General features: G+C 43.2%; 1 protein-coding gene across 1 annotated transcript; it reads left to right on the top strand.

The window, feature by feature from the left end:
• The first annotated feature begins 281 nt into the window (after positions 1–281).
• On the top strand, positions 282–18,973 carry plekha8 (pleckstrin homology domain containing, family A (phosphoinositide binding specific) member 8). Its single transcript, XM_056601530.1, has 13 exons — positions 282–648; positions 1,321–1,437; positions 1,545–1,700; positions 1,780–1,901; positions 2,157–2,315; positions 2,419–2,453; positions 2,587–2,702; positions 3,550–3,796; positions 4,560–4,645; positions 5,398–5,456; positions 9,295–9,496; positions 16,361–16,422; positions 16,512–18,973. The coding sequence occupies exons 1-13, from the start codon at positions 609–611 to the stop codon at positions 16,707–16,709; spliced, it is 1,599 nt and encodes a 532-aa protein (XP_056457505.1). The 5' UTR covers positions 282–608; the 3' UTR covers positions 16,710–18,973.
• Positions 18,974–19,285: the final 312 nt, after the last annotated feature.

Genomic DNA, 19,285 nt, shown 5'->3' with positions numbered 1-19,285 from the left:
CATATTTTCGCTTTAAAACGTATTACAGCTGATAAAAGAAAAAATCTATAAGGTGGGAAAATAATGCATAGTAAGAAAATACATGTTTTATTGTATAAAAAAGACACACAGATATAATTTCGATTACAGTGGTTTAAAAACATAAAGAAGGATAATTGACTCATGGACAATAGTGCTGTAGTGCTATTGACTAGTATGACTGATCAGACGTCGATCCCCGTACAACGTCGATGTCTTGTCACCTTAAAATACATATCTGTGTTAATACAGCGGACAATAGTCCGGTAGTGCAATTGACTAGTATGACTGATCAGACTTTGCTGCCGCACACACGTTTCGAGGCGATATAGCCTAGCTTTAACAAGCTGTGCGCGCTCCCGCGGCTGAAATCACTTTCTGGCAGCTGATCACTTTTTGGCACAACACCGGGTCTCGGTATTCACGAACGTTACGCACTTAATCTACGCGGTTTAAACGCAAATCACTAATCGCTCCTACTCGGTGTACACACTAATGAGGGAGAATGGAGTCGTTACAGTCAGCATCTGGTCATTACACATTGTTATGACGAAAAACAGGTAATGAGCGTAACAATATTTTAACAAGCGATGGAGGGAATACTACATAAATGGACCAATTACATAAGTGGTAAGTCATTTGAAACACGTAGCTAGCATGTAGCTGTTATCACTTGTGATAGAGTTTAGTTACGTTACCAAAACCAGCAGCGAGTTAATCCATCGAGCTAACGGCCGCTACGACTAAAGCACTACCTCGGGTTTAATCGACTATCACTGCCAAGTCAGCGACGTTATTCTCTCACTATTTATTTATATATATATATATATATATATATATAGAGAGAGAGAGAGAGAGAGAGAGAGAGAGAGAGAGAGAGAGAGAGAGAGAGAGAGAGAGAGCGAGGGAGCGAGAGGTAGCTAGCTCCCACCTGTCACTGAACTCGGTCTGTTGTACATTATACATCAGTGGTGTTCTTTTGGCGACATATGGAGGATTCAAAAGAGTTGTAGAAATCGAACGTCCTGAATCAACACCTATATACCTGGTTAATAGTTGGCCTGGTCTATCTGCGTTGACATACCGTCCAACTGTTAACATGGTATATCTGTGTTAGCATACCAGCTCACTGTTAACCTGGTGTATCTTTGTTGATATATCAGCCTGGTATATCTGAGTTGAAATACCAGGCGGCCCCGCATGAGAAACATTGTGGCAGTGTCAAACACAACCATGTCTTCCCATAATGACAAATCGCTTTACGATGAATACTACCATATTATATGATCTGATTTCATGCAGGTTGGCAGCCTCGGTGGTTTGTTCTGGATGGAGGGACGCTGTCTTACTATGATTCTCAAGAAGACGCTTGGAAAGGATGTAAAGGCAGCATTAAGATTTCAGTGTGTGAAATCCTAGGTTGGTAGCTTGCACTTTCCTGTGATTTGTATATGAGACCACACACTTTGTAACAAAATCAAGTAACAAGACTTACTTTGCATTTAATGTTCACCACTATTGTATAGTCCATTCCACAGACATTACCCGCGTTGATCTCACAATACCTGGAGAGCAGTACTTTTACCTTCGAGCCATCAATGCAGCGGAGAGGCAGAAGTGGTTGGTGGCTCTGGGAACAGCAAAGGCCTGTCTCACAGACAACCGGACAAGGAGAGAGAAAGGTAACCTAAACGCTACTACAAGTATGTTTGAGATGTACTGTTGACTTTGTATGATCATCTTGTTTTCTATACCTTTCAGAGCTTCAAGAAAACACAGAGGCAATAAAAACCAAGATGTCAGAACTTAGATTGTACTGTGACCTCCTCCTCAAACAAGTGAACAAGATCAAGGACAGCGAGGAGCGTGGAGACTCTGCAGAAGTAAGGTTTTTTGATGAGCTAGAGAAAATAAAAGAGGCAGACGGTAAAGGGAAAGCTCTGTGGTCTCCAGACGCAGCAATAAGACTAGCTCTTGCCATGTATGCCATTATGTCCGCAAACATTTTCTCCATAAGTGACCCATCACCACTGCCATGAACTTAGCATTATACCATACTAAGGCAAAAACTGATTCTCTGCGGTTTTTGGATGTTAGCCTTGTGCATATGTGTACTAATACCAAGATGGTTCCTGCAGGCAGGTGAGGATACTGGAAACATGGTTAAATCCACATGCACCACATTCCTCAAAACTCTTGAGGAGTGCATGCAGATAGCCAACCACACATTCTCGTCAGACATGGTGTCACAGAGTCCACCTGGCTCTCCCCCAGTAGCTGCCATCAAACCTCAGAAGGTACACTGCTCTGGCGCTAATTGCTTCTTCGACAAAGATGTTGTGAAAATTCAATATTTGGATGTTGCTCAACTCTATTGTTAATGGCCGCTCCTCCCTCCAGATCAAACCGCTCTGTCACCTGAATCTGGGAGAAAAGTAGGTCACACATACATGTGCCTCCAATTTTGTTCATTGACTTTAAAATATGCATGCAAGTTGTATTTTTTGTAAGAGTGAACAATAAAATGTGTAGATGTTCTTGACTGGGGATCTATTGTATCTGTTCCAGATTGAGAGAGTCAGAGGAAGCACATGAAAACCAGAGCCAGGACTCGGGGCGAGAGGGAGCAGAGGAACCAGAAAAACCAGACATACCCTCCCACAGAGACCAAGCACCCTCAACAGGTTAGACGTCCCCCATTACAATGCAAATGTCACAAGTCATCAGATGGTCGCTGTCTACAGCTTTGTAATAATGATTGCCAGGCTAGTGACCAAGGATGAACATCTGGTTGCCTTCTCTGGAAAGTCAATGAGTGGATATCAACAATCTCCTGTAGAAATTAATTAGTGCAAATACAGCATACGTTCCTCAATGTGATCTGTTTTACATTATACAATTGGTCAGATCTCGTGTGTGTGTGTGTGTGTGTGTGTGTGTGTGTGTGTGTGTGTGTGTGTGTGTGTGTGTGTGTGTGTGTGTGTGTGTGTGTGTGTGTGTGTGTGTGTGTGTGTGTGTGTGATGGAAATACCAGCCACTGGTGAGTCGTATATGCCAACTAGGTTACCAATGCAAACTTATATCTTTAATCTTTGGAAGCTTATGTCATATCCCAGAAAATTGGTTGGAGGACTGTGGTTGGTGGGGTTACATAAGAAGGAAGCCAAAAGATTGGAAAAATGTTGCTCTGTTTCACCCACCATAGGTAGTATGCAAATCTTGAGACAAAGATGTTTTTGATTTTTTTTATCCATAATTGTTCGGGGGAATATCTTATCAACTTATCATGTAGGTCTTGTAAAGGCATGTAAGCTTTGAACCTGTTACATTATTAATATTTCTTCCCAAAATGTTTGGATCCTTTTCTCCTTCTTTGTAAATTTGCATCCAAATAAAAGCATGTGTGTGTGTGTGTGTGTGTGTGTGTGTGTGTGTGTGTGTGTGTGTGTGTGTGTGTGTGTGTGTGTGTGTGTGTGTGTGTGTGTGTGTGTGTGTGTGTGTGTGTGTGTGTGTGTGTGTGTGTGTGTTCAGTTCTTGAGGAGGACGATGGGCCTCCAGCCCCTTATACTGCTGGACCTGTGACTCAACTGGAGGGAGAGGGGAGCAATCCTGAACAAGAACAAAAGCACAACATGGACCAAATCAAAGAGGATGGAGAGGATGAGGTGAGCCGAAACCAGAGGGAGATGGTCTCTGCCCCGGACCAAATCCTACCTCCTCAGGATCCTCTGCTGGAGGAGGAGGGTGTAGACACATTCTTCAGCACAATGAGTCACAGGTATGGAACTTCTCTACAAGAGGCTCACATCCTTTAAGATGATAAAACAGCTCAATGGGACATTTAGACTGATTTGAAGCTAGCCCACCCAGTGTTTAATTCTCTTTTTTTAGTACCCTCATTGTCTATACTGTGTGTTTTATGTATGGAGAGTGTGGGTGTGTGTGTTCAGGTGTTAATTCAAACGTCATATGTCTTTTTTGCACTTGCTATAGATGTTTCACACAATAGGATTATATATTTTGAAACAATGACACATTCATAACCAGTGATTCTCTCTTGGTCACAAAACACATACAGAGACGTCCTCCTCAGATTTTTCGGTTTGTAAAGTTATATTTCCTTGTTACAATTTCACTCTTTTCAAACCTAACCTCCTCTTTTAATTCAAATGTATTTATTATCCTGCCAGTGTTTACAGTGTTGCTGGAAAATATGTGAAAAGTATGATTTTACTAATTTAATTATGTATTATAATATGCTATAAATTATTTTTTTGATTTAACTTACTTTTAATTTTATTTTTGTCAGTTGAATGAAAGAGCTGTTAACGATTAACATTGACCAGCTCTATTACCGGTTGTTACTGGTTTGCTGTGATGTTGATACTGCATGACTCTGTCTGAACCATCCTTTTACTTGACGCCTGTACTTTTTTTTTCTTTTTTATGACCCAATAAAAAGACTTACTTCTGGAATACATCATTTTAAACATATCTTCATGTTTGTATCTTTTCCACCTTTTTCTTTTTGTTATTTTTAGATTTAGTGATATAAGACTGGAAGACGACAGGGGTATCCCCACCCAAGACTTTTTGGACTCATGCTATGCAATAGTACCTGTCTTAGGTAGGCCCCCTAGTTATCTCCTCGGCTCTTCATCCTGTTCTGTCTGTCACTTATTCCTTCCTCGTGTTTATGAAGCTTATGTCTGATCATTCTTCTTCCTGCCTTTGATCTTCCATAAGTGCTTTATTATTCACGAGGGGGGAATGCATCTGTTTGGCCGATCTAATACTTGCATTCTTCCAGCTGCATGCACTTCTTTTCATAATGGTTTCATTATTTTGGACTTGGCTCTGGGATGCGTCCCAGGCAAATAATTTGCCTCACAACCCATTTCAGAGTGAAATTCTAATTTAGCATTTGTTGCTTCTTGCTTATTAAGGTAAAATATGTCAAATACCATTGTACTGCCTCTTTCTTACTATGTATTGGTATAAGTATTCCATCAGAGCAGTCAAGTGGTATTTTGTGAGGATGAATTTCACAGTGGAAGCTGCTCACTAGATTTGTATGGTTGTAAAGTATAGTCATTTATAATGTAAAATGTTTAATGAAGAATGTTGTCCTTCTCATCTACCTAGAATCTGACCTGCTAATTATTCATCAGCTACCATACCTCAATGCAACTTTCCTCCCATTCCATTCATGTAATGCATGACCTAGATGGATAGATCATCTCTCAAAGTCATCCACAGATCACTTATTTTCCTCATGTGTGGTCGTTGAATTAATATTTTTCTTGCACATTCAAGAGGTATAAAGTTCTGATAGAATTAACCAGCAACATGAACTGAGACGGTCCTCTCTCTCCATAGACAAGCTGGGATCCACCGTGTTCGCTCCAGTTAAAATGGATTTTGTTGGAAACATCAAGGTAGGTGTAAATGGTGAAAATACTTGGCTTGATATCTGCTTTGATATAACTTATACAAAACTGTTTATGTCCATATGGATACCTGTCTTTTTATAAACTAGTCAGTCCCTCCAGAAAAACGTGATTATGCGATCGCATAATTCAACGCATAATCAGCCTAAGTCCGCATATTCATGCAGGGGCCGCATTTTATCAAATATGCCGCACTTTCACTGCATAAACTGCCAATTTCCACGAAAAAAGCAGCCATTTCCCCCTGTTGCCATGGGAACGTTATGAAGTGACGTAATTACGGGACGTGAACGTCATCGCAAACCCCGCGACGAAGGCAAGATGAAGCGGTCTCATTTGCCAACAAAGATAAGTGCAAAAGACCGTGCAAAGCAGTTTCCCGGATTGTTACACGGCAGTGGGGGCAAATTATTTTGCACTCCGTGCAACTGCGTGTTGGACCACAGGCGGAAGTCGACGCTGGAAAACCACTTTGCCGCAGCCAAACATGCAAGGATGGTCAAAGAGATGGACGTTGAGGGAGAGGGGATGGAGGATGAGGATGAGGAATGATTGGCTAGTGTTAGAGGCTGCAGTTAGTTTTCATTTGGACTGTTGTAGTTTCATTCAATGAGTTGATTCAACTTGTTGAATCAACTTGTGCAATCTTACATCAACAGTTGTAAGATTGCACTTTTTTGTTACTCTTTTGAAATCTTCCTCTGTAAAACAGGAACATTTATTTATTTATATTTTATTTATTCATTTTTACAGAAGTTTTAGCAGATTCTTTTTGTAAAGCTACAGAAGTTGTACTCAATGTTTTGTAAGTTTGAGCCATGTTTTAAGGTCTCAAATAAAACAAGACTAGAACTTAAATATTCCAATTTACAATTAGGGCATTTAGCAGATGCTTTTATCCAAAGCGACTTACATCGTTTAATACACACATTGACACACAGACGGCAGAGTCAACCATGCAAGGCGACAGCCAGCTCGTCAGGTCATATTGTAAATTGTAAATATTCAGAGCACTTTCTGTGATGTAATATGCTTGTTTTTCATAGAAAATAATAAGAAATGACTCTTTACATTAAGGTAATAGCCTAGTGAGAACAGGGTGTTGGGGGAATCACTTTTTCCCCCTCTTTTTCAAACCCCAATTTTCGCACGTTCCCGCATTTTTTGCAAGTTCCCGCATTTTTTTGCGAGTTACCATAATTTCATTGCATAAAATTGCATAAATACGCCGCATATTTCATCGCATTTTTTAAGAAAACGTGCCGCATAATCAAGGATTTTTGGCCGCATAAATCACAAAAAAATACGCATTTTTCTGGAGGGACTGACTAGTAGGCAAAAAAAATTGACACTTTGACTGATAATCTTTTTATATATTTCTAAAATTAAACAACACTTTTCTATATCAGAGCCGCAGTGTATAATAAGCTAATATTAATTCACCAATCTGTTCGGTTTAAAACTGATTTAATGAATCCAAAAATTATTAGATTCATTATTCAATTATCTATCCAAATATTACAATTGTAATGAACATATTAAGTGTTATTTATGTCAAGTAAAAATAAATGATAAATGATTTCAGTGTCGAGCCTTAATTTGATGATTGCAGATTTTTTTTCTGGTCAGCATTTTAGCTAATAGACTAATGTGATGGCAAGCTAATATAAGTAAAAAGGGAAACCATGTTTCCTAAAGCACAAGTTAATTTCTCCCTCCGACTGTGCTAACAAACAGGTTCTGTTTGGCAGGTCTAGAAGCACGTTTATCTAGCATGAGTTTCTTTGCTAAACAAAACAGGAGAAGGTGAAATGTTGTAGTCCAGGGGCCGTATTCACAAAGGATTTTAGGGCTAAAAGTAGGTCCTAACTGGCGAATTTAGGAGTAACTCCTAAAAATAATGGGCGTGTCACTCTTAAATTTAGGACTCCTAACTTTATTCACTAAGAGCAATTCACAAAGTATTTTAGGACTAAAAGTAGCACCTAAGTCTAGGAGAGCTTAAAAGTCCTCAAGAGGACTCCTAACTCAGTAAGACCTATTCACAAAGAATCTTAAAATGCCTGCGAGACAAAATGTTAGGGTATTCAATTTATTGTGGAGTTAATGCGCGATGCAATAACATCCCCGACTAACAGGAATAATCCGATTAGTCCCGAAATAAAATGTTATAAAAATTATAAGTTATAAAAAAATATAAGATATAAGATATATAAAAATATAATACTTATAAAAAATAAAAATAATTGCGCCATCAAAAGACGAGGACGTGTTCGTCAATAGGAAGAAAGTGCATTCCATCAACACGCAGGTTGTTTTTGATGCAAATTTTAACATAGCCTACTGGATGTTGTTGAAAAGTGGCCTGGATCTTCAGCTACCCATGATTCGCGCATTTTAATGGTGAGCGGTCTGAGGCAGCTTTTTGAGATGTACCAGTTGGGTGTCACTTGCTGGGTGATAGTGACTATCCATGCAAGACGTGGCTCTAGACACCCTACCTCAATCCACAACCGGGAGCACAGTTAAAGTGTAACATGTAAGTGATTACGTATAGTCCTATGCGTAAAACACATCGTATTGGCTCTTTGCGAGCACACAAACATACACGAAATGTTGTGGAGAGAGGAATTGGGCAGATGAAACGTCGGTTTCATGTCCTCCACGGCGAAATACGCCTCACCCCAGAGAGGGCAAGCACAGTAATCACTGTATGTGCCATTCTACACAACCTCTGCAAGCGGAGGAACATTCCACAGCCAGACGATGATGATGATGATGATGATGATGCATGGCGATCAACATTACAAGGAATTTGGCCGTGTGGAACCGAGTGGACAGGCATTTAGGGATCACTTTGAAAACACATTTTAGGTAAACACCTTGGCACAAATCAGTCAACACTTGGGTAGTTCGTAACATTAATTTTATTTTAGATTTTACGTATTTTTATTGTTTGCTTTCTCCCTCTCTTGAACGTGCAGGCTACAACGTCATTATCGTGGTCTGCACAAAATTGTCATCATGCGTGTATTCTGCTAACTACACTATAACTACTTAATAGGAATTCATTTCTAGCCTAGGCTATTTCCTTGTTTTTCGGTGATTCAGTGGGCTCGTCTGAACAACCAATCACCGAACTGACCGCTTCTAAACTCGTGCATGAGAATTGACGTAATCCATAGCAACGGCGCGTCACTCTTAGTTCACTCTTTGTGATTTATCCTTAGTAAGAGTAGGTCTCAGCGGCTTTGTGAATAACTTTTAAGAAAAAACTCCTACGTAAAATGTTTTAGCGCGAATTAGGAGCACTCCTAGCGGTAAGATAAAATGCTTTGTGAATACGGCCCCAGAACATTAATTGACGGGACAACCCAGATATTTTCTTAGTGCATAGTATATTTATTTAAAGAACAGAGAGAATAGCAGAGCATAATTTCATGACTGCCTGGAACATACCGATGGCAGGAATAAAGGGGGCTGGCATGTGGCTGAGAAGGTAGACTAGGTTGGCTGGTTACTGTAAGGTTTCTAGTTCGATCCCCGACTCCTCCTTGCTGTCGAGGTGTCCTTGAGCAAGAAACCTCACCCTAACTGCTCCTGACGAGCTGGCTTTCACCTTGCATGGTTGACACTGCTGTCGGTGTGTGAATGTGTGCATGAATGGGTGAATGTTAGGCAGTATTGTAAAGGGCTGTGAGTGACCACTGGTTAGAAAAGCGCTGTATAAATGCAGTCCATTTACCAAAGGGAAAAAGTAACCACCACTTCTTTAGCCATTTGGTTAGCTTGACCATTTGTTTTTTCTTTGTTTTTTTGGCTTTAGAAAATTAACCAGAAGTGGTTGTCAGACCCCAACTGCTTCCCGACCCTCCAGTCCATCGTGCTGCACGAGCTGCAGACCGCTACAGCACAGGTGCGCAACTCGGCCACCGAGGCGCTGCTGTGGCTCCGACGAGGCCTCCGCTTCCTTAAGGAGTTCCTGTCTGAGGTCCACTCTGGGGAGCAGGACATCCATGGGGCCCTCAGTGAGTTAATTCTTTGTCATATATCCATGTCCTTCAAGGGCAGATAGGGGCTAGGCATCTACAGGTCTGGGATGATTGGGCATCAAACCCAGTATCCCCTAGCCACAAAACTGTCTGGCCCTGCAGTGGCTCACAGTGTCTTATGGACACTGTGAGCACATGTACCATATGCAAATACTTGATGATCCATGGTTGATTGAGATGGTATGCCACATAACTGGCTTCCCCGTCTCCAGCGTAGCTACAACCCGCTTGCTCCACTCCTCTGCCTCCGCTGTGCTGGCTCTGTGGCTTTACCATAATCGCCTGGATCTACCGCTGGCTTCTTCCGACTTCACAACCTGTGGATTTTTAACCTGTTCCTCTGGATTGCGCTATGTTAGACTCTCACGTAACAAGCGCATCTCTGCCGCTCCGTTGCTCGGTAACGGAGATGTTACGTCTACGGATCTTCTCAAGGACCCCCCCACCTCAGCTTGCATCCCACCACGACATTCTCAAACGACCAAAATACATCCACCGAGGCTCTGGACGGAATTTTCAGTACACTCACACCAGCAACAAAAACATCCGCTCCTGCTGGTCCACTGGGCCCCGCCCCCCTCCTCGCACAGCCCGTACGGTCAGTCCCGTCAATCACAGTGTACTGTCCCCTCTGCTCAAAGCAACCTGCTACACTCCACTCACCTGTCTGAAACTCTGTCTGCTGAACACCAGATTCCTCAGTAATAAGGCCCTTTTGATAAATGACTTTATTGTTGACCAGAGCCTAGACATTCTCTGCCTCACTGAGACCTGGCAACAACCAAATTACTTCTCCCATCTAAATGAGGCTGTCCCACCAGGTTTTTCTTTTATTAGTAAACCCCGGGTTAATGGGAGGGGGGGTGGCCTCGCTCTCCTCCATCGTGATAACATCAAAGTCACTACTGTCACAGTCCCCATTCACTCCTCCTTTGAATGTCTATCTATAAAACTCTCAGGCCCCAAACCCACTATCATTGTCACCATTTACAGACCACCAAAACCCTCTGCCGTTTTCCTCAATGAATTCTCATCACTACTTACATCTGTATCGTACCGTAAGATGGCGGATGGTGCGTCCCGTGGCGCAGTAGCTCCTGGTTTCAATCACCGGCCTCGATTAAAGCCTACAATTTACAAAACTGATCATGGCCAAGTAATTGTGGAGGATGAATTCTTAAACTTCCTAGCGGTTAAAATTAAAACGATGACCCAGGATGATCTGGTTCTTGTTGCCTCAAACACATTTCACTCAGAATGGATCGAGACTTCCAAAAAGGCGTTGTTTGAACTCTGTCCGGAGACAAAGCAAAGGTGTGTGGCATTCAAAGGCAACCAGAAGGACGCAAACAACATTAAAAGTTGCTTAAAAGTGCTGAATGAGTGCGGAGAAGACATCCCCCGTTTTGTCTCTCACTACCTGGACGAGCTGCCACCTGTGACGTTTAGCAACCTGGATGTGTCTAACCTGCTGAGCAGAATGGAGCGTCTGCACAGCGAGGTTTGCGCACTAAGACACACAGTAGAAGTTCAGGCTGAAATCAGCGAGGACCTGCGTACTATGGCTGTAACAATGGACAACCGAGTTGCTGCCGTGGAGGGCCGATTGAAGCCGGGTGATGGTGGAGGACTGGCTGTATCAGATGGCCCTGCAATCGGCGGTGGAAGTGGTCCGCACGATGGCCCTGTGAATGGCGCAGCGCATGTTGCGAGCGCACCCGGCACCTCCGTTGCAGGTGAACCCGCCTGTGTTGAACCTGTTGCTGCAGCAATAATCGTGACTACCTGTATGAGTCCTGGAAAAACAGCACCGAACTCGCCAAGATGGAGTCAAGTCGTGAAACAGGGCCGAGGTCGGAGCAATAATCCCGAGGGCCAGTCGGTCTTATTAAAACAGCGTGCTGGAAAACCTGAACGGAGGATGCCCAAGCCTATTGTTGCCACTGCTGCGCAAAAGGATATAAAAGTGGTGCGTACGAAATTGGTAAGTGTTTTCGCCACGAAATTCTCCCCAGACCTAGATGCTGAGACACTGAGTATATATCTTACTGAACAACTTGGCCGCTACGTTAATTGTCAGCGTATTGTCACTGCAGGCAATAGATATAGCTCGTTTAAAGTGTGTGCTGAGTGCGATGAAGTTGCGGAGATGTACAACCCAGAACTCTGGCCTGAAGGCTCGCTTGTGAGGAGATATTATGAACCTCGTAAAGTGGGAGTGATAGGTGCTGGCGTAGCTAGGTCGGTTTCTAGTGCAATTGTACCGAATGGGTCTACGGATGCAATGCTCAGCTAAACTGTAGGCAAACTTCATGCAAGTTGGATCATATAACTGTCGCGGGCTGCGCCTGGGTAACAGCGAAGGTGATAGGAGCCGACGTATAGTAGTGGACAATTTGCTGCAACATTGTGACATTTTATGTTTGCAAGAAACTTTTCTACCAAAGCAGGATTTGGGAAAGTTGAACTGTTTTCATGACAATTTCCACGGGGCTGGCGAGTCCACAACGGACCTATCCTTGGGAATAGTGAGAGGGAGGATAGCAGGGGGCGTGGCTATCCTCTGGCACAAAAAGCTGGACTCTGTCATTAATGTCATCAGGCTTGAAGTTGACTGGTGTATTGCAGTGCGCATACAAATAAATAACAAGGAGTTCAGTATTCTAAATGTATACACACCATATGAGTCGCAACAAAATGAAGATGAATATCTGAATAGGCTTGCTTTTATAAATTATTTTATTTCTGATAATCATTCCACAAGCGTCTTGTAGTGGGTGATATGAATGCTGACCTTACAGACAAACGTTCCTTGTTTGCTAAGCATATGCTACAGTTCTGTGACGATAACAATTTAATTGTGTCCAGCCAAATATTTTTACCTGCTGATAGCAATTCTTATATAAGCGAGGCTTGGCACACAACATCATGGCTTGACCATTGCATTAGCACTGCTGATGCCCATGAAATTATAAGATCTATTAACATTGTGTATGAGGCGTCCATGTCTGATCATATTCCTTTTGTTGTGTCACTAGATTGTGAGAGTCTCCCTGAGATGTCTCAGGAGGGTAAACATGCCTCTGTTTTAATTGGAGTTATTGATGCCTCTAAGGCCTTTGATAGAGTCAATCACCAGAAGCTGTTCACAAAATTGAATCAAAGGGGTGTACCTGCTAGCATTATAAGAATACTTGCATACTGGTATGCTAACCAGAGTATGCAAGTCAGATGGGGTAGCAGTGTCTCTGGTCCTTTCAGTGTTGCTAATGGAGTTCGACAAGGGGGGCTACTGTCACCAGCCCTCTTCAATCTGTACATGAACGATTTATCTCACCAACTGAACGATTGTAGAACGGGCTGTATGATTGGTAACACGGTGATTAACCATTTAATGTATGCGGATGATTTGGCCATTCTCTCTCCCAGTAGTGCTGGGTTTCAGCAGTTGTTAAATGTGTGTACAGAATATGGTGTCAAACATGATGTGCAATACAATTCAAATAAGAGCAGTGTGATAATATGTAGGGCGAAGGGAGATAAGGACCTCCACTTTCCACAATTTTATCTTTCTGGGGAAAAGCTTTGTGTTTGTTATAAAGTTAAGTACCTCGGGCACTTTATAACAGATCAAATGTCTGACGATGACGACATTTTAAGACAGTGTCGTACATTATATGCCCAAGCCAATATGTTGGCAAGAAAATTTCATATGTGTTCTGATCATGTTAAAATATGTCTCTTTAGAGCATATTGCACTCCACTGTATACTGCCCCCTTATGGGGTAAGTTCAAAAAATCAAGTATGCACAGACTACAAGTTGCTTACAACGATTAATTTAGGATCCTACTTAAAAGACCTAGGTGGAGTAGTGCAAGTGAGCTATTTGTGAATGCAGGAGTTAACACCTTACAAGCTTTATTGAGGAACCTTATGTACAGATTTATCTGTCGCCTGAATAACTCAAAGAATGAAGTCATAATGCTGCTGTCGAACCCAAGTTATAGCTCAGTACGCTACCAGTCATACCTTTGGAGGCATTGGTATAAGTGCCTTTTATAATTGGTCGTTATGTTTTTATTCTTATTTATGTGTGTGTTGTCCATTTCTTGTATTGTATGTTTTTAAATGGACCTTGAGTCTAATAATAAAAGGTTGATGATGATGATGATGTATGTGCAATGTCCCCCACTGTTATCCTCCTTGGTGATTTCAACATCCACATTGACAACCCATCCTGTACTTTTGCTAATGACTTCACATCACTTCTGGACTGTCTTGGCATCACACAACATGTCAACCTCCCAACCCATAACAAAGGTCACATTCTGGATTTAATCTGCTGCACTGTCATCACTCCCACTAACCTTGATGTCATTGATTTCCCCATCTCCGACCACAAAGCTGTACTTTTTGACATTCTTACCCAACTACACAAAACCAAGGAACAACGGACCATCTCCTTCAGAAACATCAAACTTATCAACACCACAGACCTCTCCACCCTGATCAGCTCCTACCCCAACCCTCCCCCAGCTTCCTCCCTGACTGACCTGGTGACTCACTACAATAACTGCCTCTCCTCCTCCCTCACCACCCTGGCCCCCCTGAAAACCCGCTCAGTCTCATTCACCCACACTTCTCCCTGGTTCACTCCTCATCCGCGCCAGCTCAAAGCCACTGGTCGTCGACTGGAGCGACTCTACAATAAGACTCAACTCACTGTACACCGCCAAATGTATTCGGACCACCTCCATCACTACAAGAATGCCCTCACCACTGCCAAAACCTCATACTACTCCAACCTCATCAACACTGGTGCAACAGCAGAGTCCTCTTCTCAACAGTCAGCCACTTACTTCAGCCTCCTAAATGCCTCCCTCCAGACATTTCCACCACCCAATGCACTGCGTTCCTGGACTTCTTCAGCTCTAAAATCAACACCATTCACCAACAACTGGCCTCATCTCGCACCCCCTCTGATGACCCACCCTGGATGATCACCTCTGGCCAACCTCTCATCAGCTCCCTCTCTGACTTCACCCCAGTAACAGAACAGACCGTTTCAGAAATCATCCGCAAAGCCAAAACCACCACCTGTCAGCTCGATCCTCTTCCCACCTCCCTTGTCAAAGCATGTCTTCCGTCCATCTCCCCCATGATCACCAACATAATTAACTCCTCCCTCACTACTGGTACTGTACCCCCCACTCTCAAGCTGGCTGCCATCACTCCCATCCTGAAAAAACTTGGTACTGACCTTAACCATTACCGGCCCATCTCCAATCTCCCTTTCATCTCCAAAACACTTGAAAGGGTGGTTGCCGCACAACTACAGTCCCACCTTGACACAAACAATCTCCATGAACCGTTCCAGTCTGGCTTCTGTCCAAAACACAGCACTGAAACAGCCCTAGTCAAAATCACCAACGACCTCCTCCTTGCAGCCGAGTCTGGATTACTCACCATTCTCATCCTCCTCGATCTCAGCGCAGCATTCGACACCATCTCCCACACTCTGCTCCTGGACCGCTTGGCTGGCATTGGGATCTCTGGTGCTGCACTCTCCTGGTTTACATCCTACCTCACCGGCCGTCAACAATTTGTTCAACTAAGCAACCACAAATCTGGGTGTTCAGGTGTCTCACTGGGTGTCCCCCAGGGGTCAGTCTTGGGTCCACTCCTGTTCACCACTTACCTCCTCCCGCTGGGCACACTCCTCCGTCACCATGGGGTCCATTTTCACTGCTACGCTGATGACACACAGGTCTACATCTCCACCAAACCCACCGCTGCCACCCCCCCCACCTCCCTCATCACGTGCCTGGAAGAGATCCGGAGCTGGTTGAGCAGGAACTTCCTGAAACTCAATGGAAACAAGACCGAGGCCCTGCTCATCGGATCCAAATCCACCCTCACTAAATCACAACACACCCCAGCTCCACTCATAATCATCGATGGATTCCCAGTACCCTTCTCCTCCAAAGTCAAGAGCCTCGGCGTCATCCTGGACAACACCCTCTCATTCGCACCCCATATTCACAACATCACCCGGACTGCATTCTTCCACCTCCGCAACATCGCCAGACTCCGCCCATCACTGACCCAATCCAGCACTGAAATCCTAGTTCACTCATTTGTCACATCACGCATAGACTACTGCAACGCCCTCCTCACCGGACTCCCCACCAAACTCATCAACAGACTGCAGATCATTCAGAACTCAGCCGCCCGGATCATCACCCGCACCAAATCATCTGACCACATCACCCCTGTCCTCATCCAACTTCACTGGCTCCCAGTACACTACCGCATCCAATACAAAACCCTACTCCTCACCTACAAAGCTCTCCACAACCTAGCCCCCAGTTACCTCTGCGACCTCCTCCAAGAATACACTCCCTCCCGCTCCCTCCGCTCAACCTCTGCTGGACTACTATGTATCCCCACATCACAACTCACTACAATGGGTGCCCGGTCATTCAGCTGTTCAGCACCCAGGCTCTGGAACTCCCTCCCCCCACACATAAAACAGTCAGACACCATTAAAACCTTCAAGTCACAACTCAAAACTCACCTGTTCAAACTCGCACACAACGTCTAACTGATCACTGTTCTGATTGTTTGTTTGTTTTGTTTTGTCTTGTTTTTGTTTTATTTATTTTTTATTTATTATGTTTATTTTATTTTTTATTTTTTTTATTTTTCCAAAATGTCTTTTATTTATGATGACTATATGCTCTGTAAGGTGACCTTGGGTGTCTTGAAAGGCGCCTCTAAATTAAATGTATTATTATTATTATTATTTATTATTACATAAGGTCTCTTCTTTCAATCAGACAACGCCTATGGAAGGACACTTCGGCAGTACCACGGCTGGGTCGTACGAGGCGTGTTCGCTGTAGGTATCATTTCCACTCTGGTGGCTCTTCTTAGATCAGCCCCATTGTGTTCATGACTAGCCTGACTGACTGGAACCCTTCCCTCCAGTTGGCCCTGAGAGCCTCCCCGTCCTACGAGTCCTTCACCGCGGCCTTAGTATCCCAGGAGGGGGACCAGCTGAAGCCGGGCTTCACCAGCGGCATGCGGCGGGACCTGAGTGTGTACCTGCCCGCCATGGAGGACCAGCTGGGCATCCTGGACGACCTGTACGACGAGTACAGCCTGGAGTCTGACGAGGTGGTATGAGACTCTAGGGGCCTTCCTGCTGCACAGAGACGGTGTTGACGTTGATTTGCTTGCAGCGAGGCATTGTGGATTGAGAGACAAGGAAGATGTAGTTTAAATATCTTGTCAGGCCTGAGAGCCGGTTTAGTTAGCTATAACCTAAAAAGCGGGTGTGGTTCAACAAATTATGCTAATGCTAACGTATTCTATTATTGTATTAATTCAAGAAACCCAGAGAATCCATCTTTTCATGTTCTGGCTAAAGAGGATGGTGGTTAATTTATTCCCAAGACATTCCTGTTTGCTCGGGTTTATAAAACGGGTTGATGGATAGGCCTGCCGCTGATACAATGCACCATATTGACCAAGCTAATGTCAGGTTGTTAGTTTTTCTTTCCCCAGTATATGCCTTGAATTTGTTATTGGTTCTAATAAGGGACAACTATTTTCTAATGTGTGTTGCACTGAAGTTGTCCTATGTAACATTTGTTACTGAATGGTGTTCATCTGGCTATAATTGTAATCATAAGGCAATAGGTTTGCATTGGTTTCCTTAGTGTAACAGGTTAACAATGTATTGTCTGTGTTCTGTATAAAGACTCCATGGGACCAATATGTGACGGACATGAGAATGCTGTTAGCGTTTGCTTTCCATCACATCAAAGAAAAATGCAATGGAGCTGTTCAAGTGTTGGCAATTGATCAACTCAAAATCAGCATTTTTGCACAAACCTATGCACAGTTTGCATTGTTATTCTGACTCTGACTTTATATATTAGCTCTAAATGGTTCACATTTTGATAATCTCAATCTTTGTAGGTGAAGTATATTGGTATTTGCATCCAGCAAGAATGGATTTAGATTGCATGTTTAAATGTAACAATGGTGCCATAAGACAAGTAAAAATGAATACACTCTTACACAAAGATCTGAATTTATTAAATGTATCGCATTTATATTGAACCATTTTCCAACGGAATGATTGGCACCATGTCCCAAAATAGAAGTTACTTCCGGTTTATTAATTATGGACCCAGATGTACACTTGCCATATATACTCTAACTTTGTGAAGCAGGATCCTCCTTGACGTGACTTTTGTAAATGTTCCTGTAACGTGCCAGTATTTAAAAGTCTATCTGGTCAATATTTGAGTTTGCAGCGTGGGTTTATTTGTTTGTACAATAACATTTTCTTTGTCTCCTGTACATTAGAGATGTGCAAAAAGCTTGTTTACAATTCCTCTGTCAGAATAATACAATGTTGTATGTGGATAATGATAATATGCTTTTTAAATGATGAACATATAAGGGGGTATTTCATTACTACTCAATAAATGGTAATGGTTTTGAATTGGCAAAGTCATGGTCAGCTATAAGCTGTTAATGTTTTCTAGTTGACTGACTTTAGACCGCATTTACGCTTTACTGTTCCTAGCTCATTTCAGACCAATCAGGGGATCTCTTCCATGGCTGGTTTGAGGGATCCATCTGGCACGTCAATCACAGGTGTGTGAAATGCATCACTTTTCAATGGCGGAGAAACCTAGGGAGGGGTGAGAGCAGAGGGGGAGGGCAAGTTATGGTGTGTTCAAGGGTTAGGGTAACCCTGTTCTAGGCCCTGTCCACACGGCTACGATTTTTGTGTATAAACGCGGAACGACCGCCTAGAAGGACACGAGTTTTCGGTGCATGAAAACACATTCTTTTGATACAAGGTCCCAGGGTGAAAAAGAGAAAACTAGTGATTGGTCAATTGCGACCAAATCTGTTTGAATGACCGAATCTTTAAATTTCCCATGGCATGCTACTATATGGATGCTTTAATAAAGATATTAGTGGGCCCCTAACACATTATTTGAAGACATTCCTGAAATTCAGCCGTTGTGCAGAATTACAGCCACTACGAGCCAGTCGCACATTTATGGAAAGCCAAGAAGGCCACTAACTGGCCCTAGAATGGCGCGGTGAAAGTGCAAAACCGCACGGAAACCGTCCAGAATCCGTATATGGAAAGCCAAGAAGGCCACTAACTGGCCCTAGAATGGTGCAGTAAAAGTGCAAAACCGCACGGAAACCGTGCGGTTTGGCAGGAATTCCGTACGGATTCCGTACGGTTTTTGAATGCCTAATAGCCGCGGCTATTTATTATTCACTCCGGCTATAGAGCGGCGAAGTGACGCCCCTTCCGGTAGAGCTCATGGGACCTATGAGATCGAAAAATATGAATGGGTGTCAATGGAGAGAAAATAATTATTTTCTGGTCCCAGTCTTTGTATGACCTGGATTACACATATGTTGTTTGTGGATTTAAATGATAATTTTCCATGCAAAGAAAACTAAAAAAAATCGTGAAGAAGTTTGATAATTATAGGTTTTATGTGAGGCCGCTTTGTGAACTACAGCTCTTCGCTGCTCTCGACGCATATGATAAACGTCACCACACCCGCACTTGGAACTCGGCACAGAGATGGCGATCTCTCTGCTCCACTTCACCACTTTCTTTCAAGGCGAGGATAAAAGCATAGAAAGAGGTGAAAACCACTATAAGTCGGGGCATGTGGAGAGTTTTAGTTATGTGCCATCTCTATGTGCCATCT

Source organism: Gadus chalcogrammus, chromosome 11, assembly GCF_026213295.1.
Source record: "Gadus chalcogrammus isolate NIFS_2021 chromosome 11, NIFS_Gcha_1.0, whole genome shotgun sequence".
NCBI lineage: Eukaryota > Metazoa > Chordata > Actinopteri > Gadiformes > Gadidae > Gadus > Gadus chalcogrammus.
The sequence above is the reverse complement of the archived record's forward strand: the minus strand, read 5'-3'. Positions and strand labels throughout refer to the sequence as shown.

Coding starts and splice junctions, on each gene's coding strand:
- plekha8 (XM_056601530.1), top strand. CDS start 609: ATGGAGGGAATACTACATAAATGGACCAATTACATAAGTG. Junction 1,902..2,156: donor AGCGTGGAGACTCTGCAGAA/GTAAGGTTTTTT, acceptor TGGTTCCTGCAG/GCAGGTGAGGATACTGGAAA. Junction 5,457..9,294: donor ATTTTGTTGGAAACATCAAG/GTAGGTGTAAAT, acceptor TTTTGGCTTTAG/AAAATTAACCAGAAGTGGTT.